Below are 21,820 nucleotides of genomic sequence, written 5' to 3' on the forward strand. Positions count from 1 at the left end.
CACATCACTGCCACCAGCCTGGTGTGTGTCCACATCTTTCCAGCCAGTACCGCCACCAGAGACTTGATTAGCAACCATTCCGACTTTCTGAGTTTGGGCTGTTTATCCATTCATGTGCCCTCGTATTTCTCCCTCGACCAAATATGATTGTTCTCTCTTGTTTAAAGTCCCATAGCACTCTGCTTATTTCTCAGGCCACTTAAAAGCCTGCCCCCTTTTTTGGCTTTCCTCTTTTATTTGCTGAGTGAATGAATCTTTGTCCAATTAGAAGCAGGTTATTCATTATTTTAGCCTCTGCAACCCTAGAAAGCTTTGCTCTATAAATACCCAATAAATAAATAAATGGGTGATCTGACCCCCAGATACAACAGGCCCGGAGTAATGCGTTTCATTCAACATCGTTCTGTTATAACGACGATGAGACAGTGTAAGAACTTCACTCTTGCATTGTTGGTACGGCCTCTGGTAAAATGGGCTTCGTTATACATCATTTTGCTTTAAGTCGTAGACCCTATAGATGGCATTTGGTGGGGATGACTGTATAGTGTGTAAAATCACAGGTTTTCCTACTTTATTCACTTGCTTTGTTATCTTGGAGAGCCATTGGAAGGGGGTGATCTTGAGGGAATCTCAGTGACTGCGTGCCATGTTTCCAGCTGTTTTGTGCTCGGTCTACAGCGAGGAGTGGAGCCCTGGCTTTGTCACCGGCTCTAAGCTGTTGGCTCCTCTCGCTGCTTCTTACCCTCTCGTCCGCTTTCTCCTTTGTGGCACGGCCCTCTCACAGCCCCCCACTCCAGGGAGACCTCAGTTATAAGGGGTGGCCCTTGGTGGCAAGAGAGTGCCCAGCATTAAACACGGAGGTGCCAGGAACTCCAGTGCCTGAGCCACTTGGCAATGTGTAAGATGAGTCACGCAAAGAACATAAAACAGCAGCAAAGGTTTGCATTCTGTACACTGCTGAGAGCACACTCTCACTGCTGCACCTGACTGGCAGCTTCTCCCCTCTGTCCCTTCCGAGCTGGGAGACGAGAGGCAGAGAAAGACCCCCTAGTCTGTTCCCTCTGCGGTGCTTTTGTCTCCGTGGAGGAGGCCCTGTGAACTTCAGGTCTGGGCTGTTCAGCTCTGTGGATAAGCTGAGCTGCTTTGCTCCCCAACTTAGAACTGACGTCCTCCCAGGTCCCTCCAGGTGCGGGGTTGGAACCGGCAGGGAAGGGATTCTTGGGCAGAGTGAGGAGAGAAAATGAACTGGCACTGGTTCCAAATCCCTGTTGTGTAGGGTTTGGTCCATTCAAACCAGGTGGTTTATTTACTGCTGCGGAATTCTGAAGTAATTTTTAAATGGGATTAGCATCTTCATAGCAGACAAGGATCGTTTTAATAGGATCGTTGGAGCATGCAGCTGCAGGGCACACATACTTCTGGAGCAGCCGACCTAGAATCTGGCCACGTGTGGTCAGTGCTTCAGCTGTCACTGTGCCGAGTGGCTGGATTCTGGCTCTAAAGCTGGGGGATTAGGGAAATATTTGCTTTATAGGAAGATACTTGAGGGTGTATAAAAGGGCTCGATCTTCATCCACAATAAGCAGTCCTTAAATAATATCCAAATCTGCACATCAGAAAATAGCATAAACCACATGGGGTTGAAAAAAAAATGGAGACAAATACAAGAAGAGCCACAGGAGTAGAAGGTGTATTAATTTCTCTGGAGAGTGAGAAGCTGAGGTGGAGAGGGGTGAGACTGCTACTTGAGATATTACGTGATATACATACATGTATTGATTATTTTATTTTTCTTATGAATGAGAGGGGTTTTATCAGAAGGTGGGTGAGAGGTCAAGGGAGAAGGAGGAATCGAGACGAACACCTTAGTTATAGCAGCTCATCCTCGTTCCCCCCGCTGGAGGTTTAGAGATTAAAGAGGTTGACTTTTGTGGCTCTCAGTGCTCTTCTTCCTGCTGTACTCCCTGCCTGGTGCTAGGCAGCTGCATGTCCACTGTGGAAGTAATGGCACGTTAGAGATAAGATAAGCTGCAGGTGTTACTGGACATTTATTTGCCTTGCTGGGTGGCGAGGGCAGCTCTAAAAAGCCAGCTCCTTAGAATTGCAGGTCTGGGAATGGGAAGGGATTGTGAGTTCTTCCAGGTGACTCAGACGCGTGACTTGCCTAAGATCTCACATCCAGCCCTAACCGGTTTGGCTCAGTGAATAGAGCGTCAGACTGCAGACTGAAGGGTCCCAGGTTCGATTCCGGTCAAGGGCATGTACCAGGGTTGCGGGCATATCCCCAGTAGGGAGTGTACAGGAGGCAGCTGATCAATGTTTCTCTCTCATCGATGTTTCTAATTCTCTATCCCTCTCCCTTCCTCTCTGTAAAAAATCAATAAAATATATATATTTTTAAAAAATCTCAATCCAGTTCATGGTGGAGGGGCAGTGGGGACTCACGCCCAGCTTCCCAGTTCCCCGCTGCCGCTGTTGAATAATTATATTTAGGGTCTTTCAGCTGTTCTATTTTTTTTTTTAAACCACCACCAAATATAAAAGTTCTATCTTAGGGTTCTCTTGGACCCAAGTTGGAAAAGGGAGATAAGAGAATAAATATGTGGCTCATGCCCATGTGACCCATTCATGTGGTCGGCTGGGAGCTACCTAGTGGGTGTTACAGTCTGCGGTCCCCAAGATGGCAACTCGGAGCTTGACCTTAGCAAGGCCTACCCTACATGTATAGGTTTGGGTGGTGTTTTCCCACCCTCTAGGTTTACTTCCACCTAAGTACTGTTTTGGGATTTGGACAGCCCTTCTCCATCAATTCTTCTCTATTACACCCTAGCACTTTAAGGACTCCATCCTTATATAATGAGTGAACGTGTCCTGCGCTCCTAGAATGGTACTAACTGTGTAATGTCCTTTGCAGAATTGGGGAGAGTCATTCAATGATTTTGTTCAGGTCTGAACTCTCCTAGAACCCAGTTGGAAAAGGCTGGTATTTGGATTAGGTGTTGGTGTTTCGCTGTATTTCTTTAGGTAGGCAGTCCTCCTTTAGATAGGAAAAATGTCATGTCTTTTAGAACATCATCAATTTCTAGCCATGTTTTGTCCAAACTGGAAATCCTGGTCCTGCCCGGTGCCCCGTGCTTGGCCCCCTGGCATCCTGTTTATTACAAGCTGCATTGTTACCTTCCGGCTGTTCAGAGCAGTTGTCCCCGATGGTACCTCGCCCCTCCACCCCAGGTGTTCGCTAAAGCGAGGTTAGAGCAAGTGGCTGAAACCAAAGTACTGAGAAGCAGTTTTGTTTTATCCTAGATGGGCTTTTGAGTATTTACAAGTTGTCCTTATTTTCATTCTTAAGTAGGAAAAACATTCATTGAATTTTGTAATTACCTAGGTTTCACTTACAGAAGCGGAAGAGTGCAGAATACCACAAAATTTTTCCACCTAATTCAGCCCTAACAAACATTAAAACTGAAGGCATATCGGCCAATTTTGTAATGAAATGGGGTTCACCTACTGATTTTCTAAGAGTGTTTTTAAAAGCTGAAGTGGTGTGTGACCCCTGAGAGTGCGGAGTTTGGAGGTGAGGGAGAGGCCTGCCTGGATTCTGAACTTGGTTCTGCTGTGAGTTAGTGGTGACCCTTGATCCTTTGAATACAAAACCTCAGGGTGGACACATTTCTTCTGAGTCTCTGTCTGCTGGGGAGGGGAGGGGAGGGGAGGGGAGGGAGAGGGACTGGGGTGTGGAGCTGCCCTGGTGCTACGCCCACACTGGCACATACATCACTGCATCTGTCCTCCAGCCACCTGGGAGGTAACCTCCTGGCACTTCATGTCTGCAGGTGAATCACCCAGGCTCAGGGAGGCTCAGTTCCACACTCTGCTCACCCAGAACTGTAAGAAAAGGCAATACTTATTCAATACGTTTTAGTAAATGTTACCTGTCAAGCATACCAGAGTCCCCCTTTGTTTTAAAAGAACCACCTAAATGATGGATATGTCAACTAGGGCACTGTCTTAAGACCTCTGTGTAGGCAGATGGTCCAGGTTCCTCCTCAAAGCCACAGCCTCCTTTTAGAAGATCAGCTGATCAGAAACGTTTCTGTTGTCTCTCCCTAAGGAATGAAGGGATGGGGACAGAAGGGGGTGGGGGGAGGAGACGTGGAGAGAAAATAGGTTGGAAATGTAAATCCTATAAAATTTAGTGAAGTTGGTCTACAGTGCTTTGTTAAGAAAGGCAAAAATGTTTGGGAGGGGCAGCCCTGTGCCCCATAACTGCTGCAGGCGGAGACCCACATGGATGGGAGCTGCTTTATCTTCCACACGACAGTTATCAAGCTCACATTACATAGTAAGAGGAGGATCTTTTTATTCAAAAGTAATACCTTACAGTGGCTAAACTAAATCAATTAATGTCCAACAAAAGCTTTGCAACACTCTCCATGTCAGGAAGGCCAACGGCATTTCTCTAACTCTTCCATGTGTGTCTTTCTTCATTTACACGTATGTCATCTCATCTTTTTAAGCTGTGGATAGTAGGCTACTATTATTTCCATTTTACTAATTCATACAGAGAACATAGTCAGGGTTACCTGAAACCCAGCCTTCCTGCTCCCATCCCTCAGCCCTTCCAGTGAAGCAAAGCTGTGGCTTATCAGTCCTTTCCTTTCATATCAAATTTGCTTTCACCTGACTTCAAAATCTAGACACATAAAATTTTGTTAAACATGTGGAAATTTCCTCTTTTTTTTTATTATTAGAGGCCCGGTGCACAAAATTCATGCACAGGTACAGTCCCTAGGCCTGGCCTACAATCAGGGCCATCTTCCCTAGCTGCCTGCAGCCAGCCCCTCCCCCTGCCGCCCCCCGCCCCCAGTTCCCTGCTCCCCATCAAGTGATCGAGTGATTGGAGCCTGCCAGCCAGGAGGAGGAACCAAGACGTTGGCCATTCCTGTCCGCTTGCCAGCCCCACCCCCGTTGTGGGTTGCCCTCTGTGTGTGGGGTGACCAGTGGGGTAGGGACCTTGGCCTGGCACCACCCGCATCCCCCACCATCCACCCCCGGTTCCCCGCTCGCCATCAGGCGATTGGAGCCTGCCGGCTGGGGAAAAGGCCAGAAAGGTGATCAGTGCGCCTCATAGTGACTGGTTGAGCTGTCATTCTGGTCGTTCCACCATTAGGGTCAATTTGCATATTATCCTTTTATTACATAGGATTTTTTTCCCAATGAAAGAACGCCCACTCTATTCCCTGGGTCCCAGAGAGGGTAATAATGCCCTAGGACCAAGTTCTCTCTTTCCCCCAAGCAGCTGCCTCTTAGGCCCAAACTGCCTGCTAGCTGGGACCATAGAAGAGCATGTTCCTGGCCGATTTTCTGCTCTGCTTGCCTCTTTGAAACAGGACACCGGAACCCATGTAGGCCCTCAGGACAGGTGAGCCAGTGCTACCTCTTCCCAGAGACCTGGTGGTGACTTCCTGGTTAGCAGAGGAAAAGGGATTGGCCACAGGCCTGTCAGTCTGGTCGATACGGAGCAGAAGGTATGCTTTGCTGAAGAGTTCGAAACAACAGCTCGTCCACACCCCCTGACCCAGGAGCCTTTGGGCCCTCGGCCATTCGGGTCACTGTCTCCTGATAGGCAGAAGCAGCCCAGAGTTTTATGTGATCAGTCTAGTCTCCCAGCCCGAGGTGGAGAGGAATGGCATACATTTGTATTTATATGTACTCTGTGTGTGTGCATACTTTTTAAAAGAAATAGAACGAGCAGCCCTTGCTATAGGAAGAATGCATCAGATGTCGAGATCTATTTTGGTGGTGGATTGCAGTAAAAATAATACGAATTGTGGTCATAACTCCCAGTAATCCATCTTTAAAAATTCAAAATAGCAGCATCTATAGATGGCAGAAATTCTACTTAATCATCTGAGTGAATCCTCTGGCAGTTTGGGGGGTGGGGCATGGTGATGACTTTTATTTATTATTTGTGTTTATTGAGGTATAGTTGACATATATCCTGTGGCTCTTCAGTCAGCTAAGCAACAGTGTTAGACAAACCCTTCTGACCTGTCATATTCTTAGGCATTGGGAGGAGGATTACACATGAAATTGTTAGAGCCCAGAGAGACCTTGGAGATCACCCAGTAACGCCCCTGATCTTACACATGAGGAAACTGAGGCCCAAAGAAGTTCAGCAACTTGTCTAAGACGAATGGCCTCGCCTGGCCTGGCGTCAGGGTTGTGCACTCCTCTCTGCATTGAGCTCTGTTTGCCTGGCATTGCCGTGTGACCCCCAGATGCTGTGGTCGGGCTCCTCGGGCAGTTTCTTACCTGTCTTTCCTATGCCTGTTGAGAACACCCAGGTCCGCTGGCCTCCGGAAGTGGCCGCCGAGCGGGCTTGTCTCCATGCACTGTGCACTTTCTTCCGTCGGCTCGTGTTCTGGAGACATGGGGATGACCAAGTGGCTGTACTTGTTTGCTTGCCTCCCTCCCAGAAGGAAGGAGAAAACTGACGAACACCAGCCTTCTCGTAGTCTCACCGATACACTCAGTGGGGGTGTCCTACTCGGGAAAACTATAAACCAGGAGCCCCTTAATAGTTCCAAGTGTCCTTGAAAAATCAGCCCTGGACATACCTTTCTCGCCCCTAGCCACTGTCTGCCAGCTGTTGCTGCCTTTGTTCTGTACCCCCCAACCCCTTTTGGAAAATCAAGGATTTAGCAGGAAAACCCAGGGGAGTTAAAGGGGATGCACATAGTCCTGAAAACACTTCTTTTACTTTGAAATGTATAGTCTGACCCACCCAGAATGTCCCAGAAAGCCCTGGTCTGCAGCTAGGATCCTATCCCAGATGGGTAACTTGATTTAAGCAAATTGCCTTCTTACCTGGCTTAGCCTCTTGGTTTTTTTCCCTCCCTCTTTGAGCTTCCCCTGGTCAAAGAGGTTCACCTTCCAAATGAAGGAGGCTCGTTCCCAGACCCAGGGCAGGCGAACAAATGCACGTGCTTCTTCAAGAACCTCCCGGTCAACGCAAGGGCCCTCCGTAGGTCAGGGAAGAATAGCCAACTTCCCACGAGTAAGAAGTCCTATTGTACAAAATATGCCCATAACCTAGGAGGGAGCCAGCCACAGCTTTAACTTTAGGCATTGATCTTCTACTCCCCGTTCTCCATTCAGACCAATTCCTGCCCACACAGGTAGCACTGACCCTGGGGAACAGGCGGCCTCCACCCAGTGTCTTTTGTACTTCAGATTTTGACTTACTGGCAAGACAGCATAACATTGAAGTCAGTTCTTCAGAAGAAAGGTCTATCAACTTTTGAAGCTCCGTGGTTTTCCTCTTATTTGTTAAATTAAATTCTGGAGAATTATCTGAATTCTCAAAGTACAACTTACGTCTGCAGAGTTCAGACGCTGGAAGCTGACAGTGTTTAAAGGAGTTTATCAGATGTTCACTGATAAGTTTGAGCCTCTTTCTTTCTTCCTCTGGGCCTCGGTCTGGGTTGTCTACCCATCTAGAATGTCCTTCCTCAGGGACGCTTCCTGGCCGTGCCCTGCCCATGTCACCTTCTGTGAACCCACATCCCACAAAGCACCCAGCCCAAACCCAAAAACCCTTCAGGGAAGGGATGGGTATTGGTACTACCAGAGTGGATTTGGTCAGGCTGATGGGGGCTCTGTTCAGTGTTTCTAAGGTTAGCAGTGCCCACCCTTTCATCTCAGTACCCTGAACTCTCGTTTCCACCTCCCTTCCCTTCCCACTCTCCTGTTCTTTCTCTGTTCTCCTTATCAAGGTCTTGTCTCGGCTTACTGCCCTGTTAGAGGGTCACACAAGCTTGTTAATTACTCAAAACATGTGAGTTTTTACAGTAATCATTGGAAATTTATTTTTTAAAGTGCTTTTTAAAAAGACAAGCAGGGTGCCCTAGCCAGTTTGGCTCAGTGGGTAGAGTGTTGGCCTGCGGACTGAAGGGTCCCAGGTTCGATTCCAGCCAAGGGCACATGCCTGGGTTGCAGGCTCGATCCTCAGTAGGGGGCATGCTGGAGGCAGCTGATCAATGATTCTCTTTCATCATTGATGTTTCTCTCTCTCCTTTCCTCTCTGAAATCAATAAAGAAATAAAAAAATATATATGATCAATTTTTTAAAAAAGACAAGCAGGGCCACTATCGCCTCTGTTTTTCCACATCATGCTGGAAGCCCTGGCAAAAATTGCAATAAAATAAGAAAAAGAAGGTATAAAAACTGGAAAAGAGGCCAGACTATCTTTTGTGGGTAACACGATTTACTGAGAAAAACCCAAAGTCACTATGTAAACGTGAACTTCTATAAGGAGTTAAGCAAGGTGACCAGATACCGGACCAACAGAATTAATAACTTTTCTGTAATCGGCAGTAACAGTTTAAAAAATGGGGATGTTTAATCTCATTTCATTTTTGTAATAACTCTGAGGACAATTTCAGCTCCATTTTTGCAGATAATGAAAACTGGAGTTAGACGTTAACTTGACCAAAATCATGCCATTTATAATTAGCAGAGAATGATTCAAATCCAGTCTGCCGGAGCTGAGACCCTGATATTTAACATTATAATATCCCATCACCTTTCTTTTCTTCGGCCCTCATGTTACGTTGCAAACTTGTTCCTTGGACATCGTTTTCATCATGGGCACTGACACTGAGTCAGTCAAACTCGGAGGCGGTTGTGGAGGAGACCCGGGCAAGTGCAGTGGCTCGGGGAAGCCTGGCGCTGAAGCTGTCCCTCTTAGGGGGGCTGAGGGCCTCTGCTGTTGTTCTTCCCCAGTTCAAGCCTGCAACAGTTGAGAGACACCCTCCGGAGAGCAGGGCGAGTTTAAAACGCAGCCGCAGTCTTTCCGAGTCGAAGGAGAAGCTGTCAGATGGGTAGGTGTCATGAGCATGTGCACACAAGTAACAGTGACATTCGCGAATCTTGCTTGTGGATGCGTGCGCGTGCGCCCAGCTTCGGTGGCTGCTGCCCTCCGGCTGTGAGTGGAAACCACGAGCAGTTAGGTCAGCGGTGCATGTGGGCAGGAGGTATTTCCCCCTCGCTGTTCTTGGAGATGCCCTGATAGGACATTCCTCTTGTCGGCAGGTCACACCGCTTGCACGATCTGTCTGATAGTATAGATTTGACACAACCTTGGCTTCCCGTGGAGCCTCTCTGGCAGGCTCTCCTCTCCAGAGTCCAGACCCACACCGAGCAGTTTGGCAGGGGAGGCTGTGCGCTGGGCCAGGCCGTACCCTCGGCAGGGCCCTCGGGAAGCGGTGAGCCGTGGGCATACCTCAAAGTTTGCTGGCTTTCCTGCTCCTTTGTACAAACCCGTCACTCGGTTAGGAGACCTTGAAAGGCCTTCCTCGGCCTCACGTTTGGGAAGCTTTGCACTTGACCGTGCAGGGGGGAAGGGCTGTTTGGGCCTAGGGAGGTCAGGCGGGGGCATTTCTGATTGGCTCACGAATACCGGGAAAACTGGGTGTGCCCCATTGCTCAGAATGACTTCCTCCACATTGTTAACCTGGCCCTGGGGTGGATGAGGGTACCAGCTGACTAACACAGAGGTGAGCGCGAGGTGTTAACTGGTTCCCGAGACCTCAGTGCTGAGTGCATGTTACCGGGTTCAGCACTCGGGTAGCTTCTAACCTCAGAGATGACCGTCATGTGGGTGTTGGATAAGAATTTAACCCCTGAGATCTGAGTCATACTGAGGGCCCTTATCTGCTTATTCAGGAAGTACTTACCGAGATCTTTGGGAACCTTTGTATCGTGTGACGCCATCCCCTTATCTCCTGGGTTCTGTCACGCAGGGTGCACCTTCTGACGTGAGGTTGTACTTTCGTTGGGGTGAACACAGTTCCTCTCAGAGGCGGCGTTGGAATGGGCTCACCTGCGTGTGAGAAGCAGGGTGAGGGGTACTGAACTCCAGGGGGCTTGATGGTCAGGGTGCCCACATCTGGGTTAGCCACTGCCGGTCAGCAGCTCCTGCCTCTGTTTTCCTCTGTGCCATGTGGAGACGATATTTTACCTGCGATGGTTCACGTGTACCCAGCCCCTGGCACATGGTACCCACTCTCATAACGCGGGAGTCCTGGGCTTTGTTGTCGGATCGACAGCAGAGTGGGTGAGAGCTGGACAACAAGCAGAGTGTGGAAGAAAGGGAAAAATTCTTGCGTGTCAGCTTGGTCTCTTGCAGTTACTGATATTTAATAGTAATTCTTTCCTATCTGAGTTCTGAACCAATTGGGGGGACCCTTTATGGTCCGGGCTGACATCGGCAGGAAGCGGGTGTCTCAGGACCCGCCCCGCCAGGCACAGGGGTGCTGGGTCGGCAGCCTCCCCACGGTGGGCCCCACAGTCCCCAGAATGGCTGCTCGCCAGTTGGGTGGCTTCCAAGAGGCAGAGGAGGGAGGTAGCAGGCTGCACGCCCAGGTCACCCCACCCGTGTGGCGAGGAGTCAGGGTCACTGAGAGGCCAGGGGAGTGACGCAGGTGGAGCTGCTGCCGCAGAGCTGGGACCGGGAGGGAGGAGAAGTGCGCCCACGTGGTGAGCCCAACACATCTGGCTTAAGTTACCGAACAGTGGGTCAGGATTCAGGCTTGACTGGACCCCAAAGCCCAGATGGTGTCCCTGGGGGTGGCCCTCTCTAGGTTTTGCTTCACTTCATCCAGAAGGTGCTTCCCCAGTGCCCTCACCACCATTCCAGGCTTACGGGACCCGTAGGTCTTAACTTGAGGTAAAAAGTCAGCATCTTTTCTGAACTCTCCATCAAAAATCTTTCTGTACTGCCTGAGAGGACCATGTGTCCACATCTGGATTAGCCACCATGGGTGGAGGGACTGGACACAGGCATCAGCCCTGCATCATTTGGACCAAACCAATAGGAAAAATCCAGGTAGATTGGGTCCCTATAGGGAAGCTGCACATGTCCGCCAAGTTTTAAAAATTAACAGCAGTTTATTGCATAATGGAAATGAGTCTTCTTTTTCCTAAATACCTGTAGTCCCATTTTTCTGAGCATTTACTTCTTTATAAATGGGCAGAGGGGTAAAAATAAGTTATCAGTCCATTTGTTTAAACCCTGCCTTCCCCCAAAAGGATTTGTGACACGAACAAAAGACATGTAGAATAAAAAGATAAGGGGACTATGAAAGCAACAGCCAGCCAAGGAGAGGAAGAAGTTCCTGGATACAAGAAAAACCTTTTCATTTGTTTGGAGGTGGGGAAGGGTCCCCAACGCCATGAAGGTGAAAGGTGGGGTGCCCTGGTTGTAAAGACTTCACAGTCTTTTACGAGCATGTGGGGGGTGGGAGTGGCTGTGGAGGGTGACCATCACCTGGCCCCCTTCGTTGAGTCTTAGTTGGGAGCATGAAGCACCCAGGTGGTAGATATATTGGGAGGCGGTGGGCACCCCCCTGCGCTCTGGCCACAGTCCATCCCAACATCCGCTCACCTTCCCAGACACCATCAGGTAGGCTCCGGGCTGAACTGGATACCGCTGCTGGGGAGACAGCTCTGCCAGCCCCTCCTCACTGATGGCAGCCTTACCCCTCTGCAGTCGTCCATCTTGCTGCCAGTTTAAAGTGGACCCCAAAGATGGCCTGTAAAATGTCTGGAGAGCCAGTACCCATGATACCCCACGGTATCCTTCTCTCTCTCTCAGGCTGGGACTAGCCGCACATGTCAACATTTGGGTTTGATTTTTTTCCGTGTCTGCACCTCCGCTGCTCGCCGGAGTGCCTTGGAACTAGCGCTACAAATGGGACGACCATCCTTGACCAACAGGGCTGCACCCGCGGGAGGCCTGCTGTCGTAAGCCCGGCCCCAAAGCCTGGTCGCTGCTCCCACATTCGAGAAAACAAACCCAGCTTTCCAGGGTCTGGCGGCCACATCATGTTTAGACAATCTCGCCCTTCGGGGGTCCTCCCGCCTCGGGTAGCCCAGCGAGATGCCACAAGGCGGGCAGACGGCATGCGAGGGTTTGGTTGTTTCAAATTAACTCTTGGTTACCTCCCTCTCAACAGACAGCTACAGACAGTTCTTCTAATTCCTCTCAGAAGAGGGAACAACCGACCCGGACAATCTCCTCCCCCACATCCTGTGAGCACCGGAGGATTTACACCCTGGGCCACCTCCACGACCCGTACCCCACGGACCACTACCACCTCGAGCAGGTGAGCGGCAGTCTCCGTCCGGGGGGGTCCTCGGGGTGGGTGTCCCAATGCTGGGAGGCCTCCTTCCTCTCCCCGAGCCCAGGCCCCTTTCCGTGCTACTTTGTGCCACCCCACCCCACATCGCTGGCAGTGGTGGCAGCTCCCCTTGCTAAGAGGTTTCTATGTGCCAGAATCCTTGTACTGTATCTCGTTTAATCCTCACAAATTCCCCCCACAAGGCAGGTCCTCGGCTCCCCACTTTGTAGATGAGGAAGCTAAGGCTTAGAGAGATCGAGTCCCTGGTGGAACAGATTCAAATGCCAGTCTGTGCTCACCCACGCGCTGTGCTGCCCCCTGCAGAGGGCCTCCCGGCCTGGTGTGAAAGCACAAAGCCCCGATCAGGCCTGAAGAACGCTGCACACCTGGCTCACGCCCTGGCCGCTCGGGCTGCAGGCCCAGGCCTGCTCAGGGAGATGGAGTCTGGAATTCAATAATTCAACAAATATTTACCAAGTGGCTGTTTTGCAGAGTAGGTTCCCAACCTGTGGGGCCGGGACTGGTGCCCGTGCAGGGTGATGTGGCCACCGGTCTGCTTTGAAAAGAGAAAAAAGGAGCACAGTTAACATAAAGCTAGGTTTATATGACTCTTTTAAAAAATCTTTTTGTTGTATGCTTTCCAATAGTGTGGCATTAAAAATTTTTTTTTTAATCAAATTATGGTAGCAATCCATAAGAACTGGCTTCTTGGCTCTCCTTACTTTGCAAAATAAAAAATTAGCAAAGCCTGTGACAGCTCCCAAGATCCGTTTTGAAATCCTACAGGATTGTGATTTTTCTGAAGCCCAGGAATCTCTCATGTCAAGACTCTCAGGGAAATAGGGCAAAGGGTGTGAGAGGTAGCCCTGCTCACAGTCTGGTGGGAAGCGATGGGGAAACCCAACTGCCATGTAAAATGCTGTCACTGTGGCAATGGCAGCCGGTATCGAGCACAGCCCGTGTGACAGGCTCAGTGCGAACACTGCGTAGATTCCTCCTCTCCATTCACAACAGCCCTGTGCAGTCTGACAATCAGGGAAACTGAGGTTGAGGCATAGCCACTTGCCGGGAAATTGCACAGCCCGAATTGGACTCCAGTGGGTTTGCTCAGAACCATGCTCTTTCCCCCTTAAAGAGCCTTCATGCCCAAAGGACTTCAAAGGTGGAAAACCAACTACCCGCTAAGAGGACTCTTGGCCCTAAGGGAGAATGCAGTTGGGGTGTGGGGGCTAGAGGGTGTGGCTCTGGGTCTTAGCTGCCTAGGCCCAGGTTCCAGCTCTGTCGCTCACTGTCTGTGCGATCCTGGCGGGATTCGAACACAGGCAGCCGGCCTCCGGAGCCTGCGCTCTTAACCTTCTGTTATCTGGGCATCTTCTCTTCCCAACCAGATTACACGGTTCTTATAGTTCCTGGTAGCCCCCTTTTGCTTTTTTTGAACACAATCCGCAGTGAGAAATGCATTTTATATGGTGACCCATGGCTCACGTATTGTATACACATAGATTATGAAAAGTACTTACCCCTCTAACATGCAGTGTACTCTAGTATTCGTCTATTTCACTGAAGAAGAAGAAGAAGAAAAAAAGCTGACCATACAACAGAGAACATACTGTCCAAAACCAGGCAGAAATCAGGCTAGCAGGCAGCCTCACCTTCTGCTTCTTGACCTGGGTGTGTCCAGCTTCTGAAAATTCAAACTATTCTTACAATGGGCACACTTTCCCACCTAGATGGTAATCAAAACAAGGGGGAGGATAAAAGCTGGTCTCTGCCCATTCAATTGACTCCCGACCCAGGAATGGATTGAGACTCACAGTTTGAAATCCATCTTTGACCCATAAGATGTTCAGTCATTACAGGACGGGTCAGTTTCTTCCAGAAATGCCTTTGCAAGGTGAAAGGTACATGTTGGATTCTTTTTTTTCTCTTTTTTTGCCACTGTTGTAAAATACTGTCTCTTTTCTCCTGGGGCAGCCGATGCCCCGGCCCTACCGCCAGGTGAGCTTCCCGGACGACGACGAGGAGATCGTGCGCATCAACCCCCGGGAGAAGGTCTGGGTGACGGGCTACGAGGACTACCGGCACGCGCCCGTGCGCAAGGCCCTGGACCCCGCCGAGGACGCGGACTCCTACGTGCGCTTCGCCAAGGGCGAGGTCCCCAAGCACGACTATAACTACCCCTACGTGGACTCCTCGGACTTCGGCCTCGGTGAGGACCCCAAAGGGCGCGGGGGCGGCGTGATCAAGACCCAGCCCTCGCGGGGCAAATCCCGGCGGCGGAAGGAGGACGGCGAGCGCTCCCGGTGCGAGTACTGCAGGGACATGTTCAACCACGAGGAGAACCGGAGGGGCCACTGCCAGGACGCGCCCGACTCCGTGAGAACTTGCATCCGCCGGGTGAGCTGTATGTGGTGTGCGGACAGCCTGCTCTATCACTGTATGTCGGACCCCGAGGGCGACTATACAGACCCCTGCTCGTGCGACACTAGCGACGAGAAGTTTTGCCTCCGGTGGATGGCTCTTATTGCCTTGTCTTTCTTGGCCCCCTGTATGTGCTGTTACCTGCCCCTTCGGGCCTGCTACCACTGCGGGGTGATGTGCAGGTGCTGCGGGGGCAAGCACAAGGCGGCCGTGTGACTCTGCCCCTCCCTCCCCTCCGTCCACAGCCACCAGGGAACTTGTCTCCCACACACTCGCATCCTCTCCCCTGCTCCCTGGGGCGCCATTCCAGCCTGGGGAGCCCTCCGGTGGACTCTGCACCTCCCAGCCACTCATCCATCCCTGCACAGTGTTCTAAAGAAAGGACCCCCCTCCCCCCCGCAGAGACTCGTGTATTAATAATCTGTAATCAAGCTAACTGTCTTATACCTGTGTTGATTTCCTGCCCACCTCTTCCAGTTCAAAGGCACCTGCAGGCGGAACTGTTTTTGGGGGGTTTTTTTGATGGGTCTTGTAGTTGGTTTTTCCAAGAGCATCGAAGACTATCTTTCTCTTGGCTCAGCTTGCCTATTGCCAACAAGCATCACCGGGTTCCTGGAAGTGCGATGTCAGAACGATGAAACCCAACCAGAAGTATTTTAACCCCGCGTTAGTTGCTGTCTAGGAGGTGAGCTAGCTGACAAACAAGATCGGTCTAACTTTTCTAAAGCCAAATTTCCCATGTAAGCCGCAGTTTCTATCTTGAGCCCATCATCATTTTCTGCCCCCGCCCCGCCCCCAAATCTGCCAGTTCTTCAGGATGCAAACATTCACCCGGAAAATGACTAAGAATCGAGCCTTAACTTCAGATTAACTTGGGAGAATCAGGAAAATTTCTTAAACTGCATCACAGCCTCTCTAGCCAGGGCTAGAAAGGAGGTTTCCGGATTTCCCCGAGTCTCCCCAGTTACCCCTAAGGTAGGACTTTTTAAAATTGTGTCGCCACCACTTCCAAAAAATTTAGCAATATTGGAAGAAAATGCGAATAAAGTAAAAAAGTTGCTTGCTGTTTTGGAAACCAAATACTCCATTTAAACACAAACCAGTGTTGGGAAACACTAAGATTCCAGTAAATAAAACTACAGGAGCTCCCCTCTCCCCAATGGGGGTTTTCTGTTAACGGGGGAAGTTCTAAATGTTGTAAATTTGAGGAGTGGTAGGCTGCATCTTGCACGTGGGTTTGTGTTTTTCTTTTGGACTCAGTTTCACGTCACCAAATTCTTCATTTATACTTAGGAAAAAACAAGGCCATATGTAAAAAACCCCTCCGATGCCCAAGTGTCTTTCTCCTGCAGCTCCAAACCCAGACTTGCCACTTGGTGTGCACAAACGGTTGAGTCAGCAGGCTAGGGCTCTCTGTCGCCTTGCCACGTAGGAGGCTTTGAATTAGCTGGAAAAGAGTATTTTTCTAATCTATTGCAAGGAATAGCCAAATCTTAGGGCAGAAAGAAGAGTGGTTTCCCTGTGCCCAGCATAGTACAATCAGAACGACGTGGAGAACACAGGGGCAGGTTTGTCAAACACTGTTCTTCCCGCCATGATCTTCCCGTGGTCACTGCCCGCTGAGGGCATGGCCTGCTCCCTCCCGCCTCGCTTCCCCCTCCCTTCTCTATGGCACACAGGACACCAGTCCTCAAGGAAAGGGACTTTTTTCCAATCTTCCCATCGTGCGGGAAAGTGCTAGCCGTGCTTACCTTCGTGGAATGTTTGCAGCTCTCCTGAGAGCCCGTCGCACTTCTTTAGTCAGATCATCGGTTCAAATGCCCTCTGTGCTTCTGAGATAGTCGGTAGACGTTTTCATTGATTGGAGTGACTGGTTTGGGCCTTTCGGTCTGGAAAGGGACCAGAGAGTTGTCAATCTGGTGACGGGAGAAAAGAGCATTGTTTCCCTGCCTGGGGAACATCTAGCGGATGGTGGCCAGCCTCCCAACGTTGTTGAGAGACCACCCCCACGCCCTGAGGGTTTTCCTCAAGGCCTTTCTCAAGGTCTCCTCTCTACAAAGCACAACACTAATGTATGTTTTGTTAGACCTCAGTTCCAGTGCCCCTATTTATTTCAGTAAGAATACACATATCCCCGCAGCTTTTTGTTTGTCGGCTCTATTTTGTTGTCTCTCTCTCTCTCCCTTCACCCCTGTCCTGGTCCACCCCTTTGAAGAATTATGCCAGTGAATCTTAACTCTGCCTATGCTTTTTGGTTTGTGAAGGTAGCGGTGAAGGGCACAAGGACAGCCATGGGGACATTTATGTAAATACGTCTCTCTCTCATCACCACACTGCAGCTGAACAGTGTGTAGTATTTTCCCAGTCAGCTTTGCCATACTGACGTCAATCATTTGAAAGAAATTATTCAGATTTTATTTTTGTATCTGTGGTAACAAAAACATTAACCAAAAGATTATCTGTTTGGAAGCTTCTCCCAACACCCGTGCCCTCCCCCCCTCCCCCCCTCCCCAAGCTATTTGCTCACATTAACAAATTAAAGTGCCTGAAGCATCATTCATTCTTTACCTGTATACTAAAAACCCTGTTGTATTGATTTTTTTATAATAACCCTTTTTACCTCTGTGTAAAAAATATATATACAAGTGTATGATGTACATTTTAAGTTCTTAACTTTTTTTTTATGGTTTCTAATATGTATGACCAATGTAGCCATTGCTTTAAAATGTACCGTGTAAATATAAACACATCCTACGAGATCGCTGACTTCGGGCTGTTTGTCGGGCCAGAGATGGGGCAGTATCGGAGCCTCTGCTGGTGCGGGAGTTCGCGCACACAGGATGGGAAGGGGTTTCTCTTGGAGAAGGATGTGGGGGCACAGGTCTGTGTGTGTGAGGCCCTTCCCGGCGAAGTCATATTCCCAAGGGGAGACTGCAGCTCCTCGGCTCAGCTGCCTCAAGTGAAAGGAATGCTGTATGTCACCACCCGGGGAACACCCCCTCTTCCCAGGCCTGCCTTCCCCCGGCGAGCTCCTCAGAGGGAACAGCTGTACTTCCTCCCAGTTGTTTTCCACCAATTCCTGCTAAACCGTGTGCGTGCGTGTGTGTGTGCGTGTGTGTGTGTGTGTGTAAGACAGTTTCTACCAAAAACAATTGTTAAAACGGCAAGACCCTTGGTCTCCTCACAATACTTTTCTGCTCAGTGACATCTGGACCACTTTCCCTTCCAAACGGGCTCTTTGGATGCTCAGAAGTTACAGTGGCAATCCTGAGCAGATAAGGTGTGGGGTCTCTTTAGGGGTCACAGAGGAAAGTTTTGGCTCCTTTAGAGAACTGAGAAGGGCCTTAAAAAGATGTATAGAGGGGCCCCTCCATCTTAGTTTTAACTCCTGCAGGGAGGAATGACTTCTAGGCCACTGGCCAAGGTGAAAAGAAACAGGAGATGCTGGAAGGTAGAAAGCGAGAGGTAAGCAAGAGATTACTGGAGAACTTGAAAGCTACATTTCATTAGAGTAGGAGATGCATCAACCAGATTATAGTGGGGTGAAGAGTCAACATGGAGGAAGTAGGAACATCAAATGTAAAACTTTTATTTTGATAGTAAAGGAATAATGGGATTGCTCTGAAATAGAATTAGTGGATTAAAAAAAATATATCTACCAGAACAATTTACTTATGACCATCCTGAATAAATTGTTCTGATTTAGAGAGAGAGAGAGAGAGAGAGAGAGAGAGAGAGAGAGAGAGAGAGAGAGAAAGAGAGAACTTGGAAGGCACCTCCAGAACTGCAGTGGGGAAGGAGTCCTAAAATCTTCCTTGATCCCCATGGACCCCCCCTCTCCCCCCCCCCCGCCCCCCAAGGTATTTCCCTCCTGCTACCTCTGTTTCCGGTCGAGGGACGGAAGCTTAGCAAGGGTCAGTAACTAAGGTGACCATGCAATCACATGAGGCAAGGACTGAACCAGGCCTCAGCTCAGGTGACTGCAGAGCCCCTTCCAGGCCTCGCTCTGATACTTGCCTCCCTTCCTGCTTTGAGGCTTGAAAAGCAGACACCAGTCAAGAGCCTCACCCTGTCTGCCCTGTTCCCTCAGGCCCCTCAGGCTGCCTCTGGAATAGCCCATCGTGTTTGGTGCCCTTTGTGCTCAGCCAGGAGCTGGGCACGTCGTCTCCTTTAACCTTCTGCAGAGGAGCTGGTGTCTTTCCATGTTACAGGTGAGGAATCAGGTGTAGAGAAACTACATGAATTCGATCAAAGTCACTGGACAGTCTGTCATTACTAGCAAAACCATTTTTGAGCCTGTTTCCTCAGATGTAACAAGTGGAATTATACCTGCCCTCCGCACAACACAAAGGTTAATGATGTGCTGTAGTGAGAATATAGTCCACAGGATACACTTCCAAATGCTAATTCCTCCCTCAGTTCCCCCTTTTCTCTTGAAGCACAGGAGGCTGAATCCATTGTGAATATTTTATACTTATTTAGGCCTACAACTTACATGTTGAGATTTTTTAACCTCTGCAATTCTAAATTAGGTTTTGGTTCCTTGCTGCCCCTCCCAGATATGTTAAGTGAGAACTGCAGAAGTGTACCAGGCTGGCTGGAGCCCTCAGGAGCAATGAGGGACAAGAAGGGCATTACATAAGGATAAAGCTGTCAACCCAAGAGAATATAATATTTTGTAAATAATTATGCACTCAACATAGAGACACCTAAATATATAAAGCAAATATCAACAGACCTAAAGGGAGAAATAGACAACTGTATAATAGTAGGGGACTTTAATACCTCCCTTTCATCGATGGGTTGATCATTCAGTGAGAAAATCAATATGGAACCAGTAGTCTTAAATGATACAGTAGATCAGATGAACCTAACAGATATATAGAACATTCCATTCAAAAGCAACAGAATACACATTTTTCTCAAGCGCATATAGAACATTCTTCAGGATATGTCATATATTAGGTCACAGAACAAGTCTTAATAAATGCAAGATTGAAATCATATCAAGCATCTTTCGCAACTACAATGATATTAAACTAGAAGTCAATTACAAGAAAATAAAAATTCTCAAATATGTGAAGGTTAAACATCATTTTACTGAACTAATGAGTCAAAGAAGATATCAAAAGAGAAATTAAAAAATACCTGGAGACTAATGAGAATGGAAATATAACATACCCAAACTTACGGGATGCAGCAAAAGCAGTTCCAGGAGGGAAGTTTATACACATAAGTACTGACATTAAGAAACAAGAAAGATCTCCAATGAACAACATAATTTTCTACCTCAAGGAACTAGAAAAAGATCAAACTAAGCCCAAATCAGTATAAGGAAGGAAATAACAAGGATCAGAGCAGAAATAAATGATATAGAGACTAAAATGACTACTTAAAAAGAACAATGAAACTAATAGCTTTAAAAAAAAAAAGATAAGCAAAATGGACAAACCTTACCTATATTCACCAAGAACAAAAGAGAGGACTCAAAATCATAAATGAAAGAGGAGACGTTACAACTGATGCCGTGTATATATATAAAAGCCTAAGTGACTTTTACAGCTGGAGGACTAGCCGATAGCTATGACGTTCACTGACCACGGCGCAGACACTCAACGCAGGAGCTTCCCCCTGGTGTCAGTGTGCTCCCACAGCTAACCTCCCGTGATCCCTCCCCCTGGCCAGCTGGCCCCAATTGGCCCTGATCACCAGCCAGGCCAAGGGATGACGCCACCCATGCACGAATTCGTGCACTGGGCCTCTAGTAGAAATATAAAGGATCAGAGGAAACCACCATGAACAATTATATGCCAGCAAATTGGACAACCTACAAGAACTGGATAAATTCCTAGAAACATAAAACCTATCGATAAAGACTGAATCAGGATGGAAAGGAAAATCTTAACAGACTTATAAGAAATTGAATCAGTAATCAAAAAAACCTCCCAAGATGCAAACAAAAGTCCAGGACCATATGGCTTCACTGCTGAATTCTAAACATTACAAGAAAATTCTCACCGAAACCGGTTTGGCTCAGTGGATAGAGCGTCGGCCTGCGGACTGAAAGGTCCCAGGTTCGATTCCGGTCAAGGGCATGTACCAGGGTTGCGGGCACATCCCCGGTGGGGGATGTGCAGGAGGCGGCTGGTCGATGTTTCTCTCTCATCGATGTTTCTGACTCTCTATCTCTCTCCCTTCCTCTCTGTAAAAAATCAATAAAATATATTTTAAAAAAAAGAGAAAATTCTCAATTTAAAATATTAGCAAACCAAATTCAACAATACATTAAAAGGATCATACATCATAATCAAGTGGTATTTATTCCAGGAATGCAAGTATGTCTCAACATGAGCAAAGCAATGTGATACACCACATTAACAACATGAAGGATAAAAATCATATGATCATCTCAATAGGTGCAGAAAAAGCATTTGACAAAATTCAATATCCATTCATGATAAAAACTCTCAACAAAGTGGATATAGAGGAAACAAAACTTAGCATAATAAAAGCCGTATATGATAAGCCCACAGCTAACATCATACTCAATGGTGAGAAGATGAAAGCTTTTCCTTTAAGATCATGAACAAAACAACGATGTACACTCTCACTGCTTTTAATCAACATAAAATCCTAGCCAGAGCAATTAGGCAGGAAAAAGAAAGAAGAGGCATACAAATTGGAAAGGAAAAAGTAAAACTGTCACTATTTGCAGATTATATATAATTTCCCTAAAGCCTCCACCAAAATACTGTTATAACTAATAAAAAAAATTCAGTTAAGTTGCAGGATATAAAAATCAATATATGAAAATCTGTTGTGTTTCTATACACTAACGAAGAGCTAGAAAAGACATGAAGAAAATCCCATTTACAATTGCACCAATAAGAATAAAATTTAATCAGAGGTAAAAGACCTGTACAAATAAAAACTGTAAGACATTGATGAAAGAAACTGAAGACACAAATAAATGGAAAAATATTTTGTGCTCACAGATTGGAAAAATTAATATTTGTGTTAAACTGCCCTACTACCTGAAGCACTCTACAGATTCAGTGCAACTTCATCAAAATTCCAATGTCTGTTTCCACAGAAATAGAGCAAACGATTCTAAAATGTATTTGGGACCACAAAATATCCTGAATAGCCAGAGCAACCTTGGGAAAGAAGAACAAAGCTGGAGGTATCACACTTCCTGATTTCAAACTATATT

At 48.0% G+C, this 21,820-nt stretch overlaps 1 protein-coding gene and 1 long non-coding RNA gene across 4 annotated transcripts in view; one reads left to right on the forward strand and one right to left on the reverse strand.

The window, feature by feature from the left end:
- The window catches only part of SPRED2 (sprouty related EVH1 domain containing 2), a 116,083-nt gene extending 98,717 nt beyond the window's left edge, over positions 1 to 17,366 (forward strand). For all 3 annotated transcript variants that reach the window (XM_036334322.1, XM_036334323.1, XM_036334324.1), the window contains 2 exons: positions 12,022 to 12,171; positions 14,161 to 17,366. In XM_036334322.1, the coding sequence (XP_036190215.1) occupies positions 12,022 to 12,171; positions 14,161 to 14,823 (813 nt within the window). In that variant the 3' untranslated portion in view covers positions 14,824 to 17,366. The remainder of the gene's footprint in view (positions 1 to 12,021; positions 12,172 to 14,160) is intronic.
- LOC118668932 lies at positions 8,381 to 13,073 on the reverse strand. Its single transcript, XR_004971813.1, has 2 exons — positions 12,661 to 13,073; positions 8,381 to 9,887 (listed from the first exon to the last, which is right to left on the reverse strand). It is a non-coding gene; the product is annotated as an uncharacterized LOC118668932 (long non-coding RNA).
- Positions 17,367 to 21,820: the final 4,454 nt, after the last annotated feature.

This window comes from Myotis myotis, unplaced genomic scaffold (genome assembly GCF_014108235.1).
Source record: "Myotis myotis isolate mMyoMyo1 unplaced genomic scaffold, mMyoMyo1.p scaffold_m19_p_14, whole genome shotgun sequence".
Lineage (NCBI taxonomy): Eukaryota > Metazoa > Chordata > Mammalia > Chiroptera > Vespertilionidae > Myotis > Myotis myotis.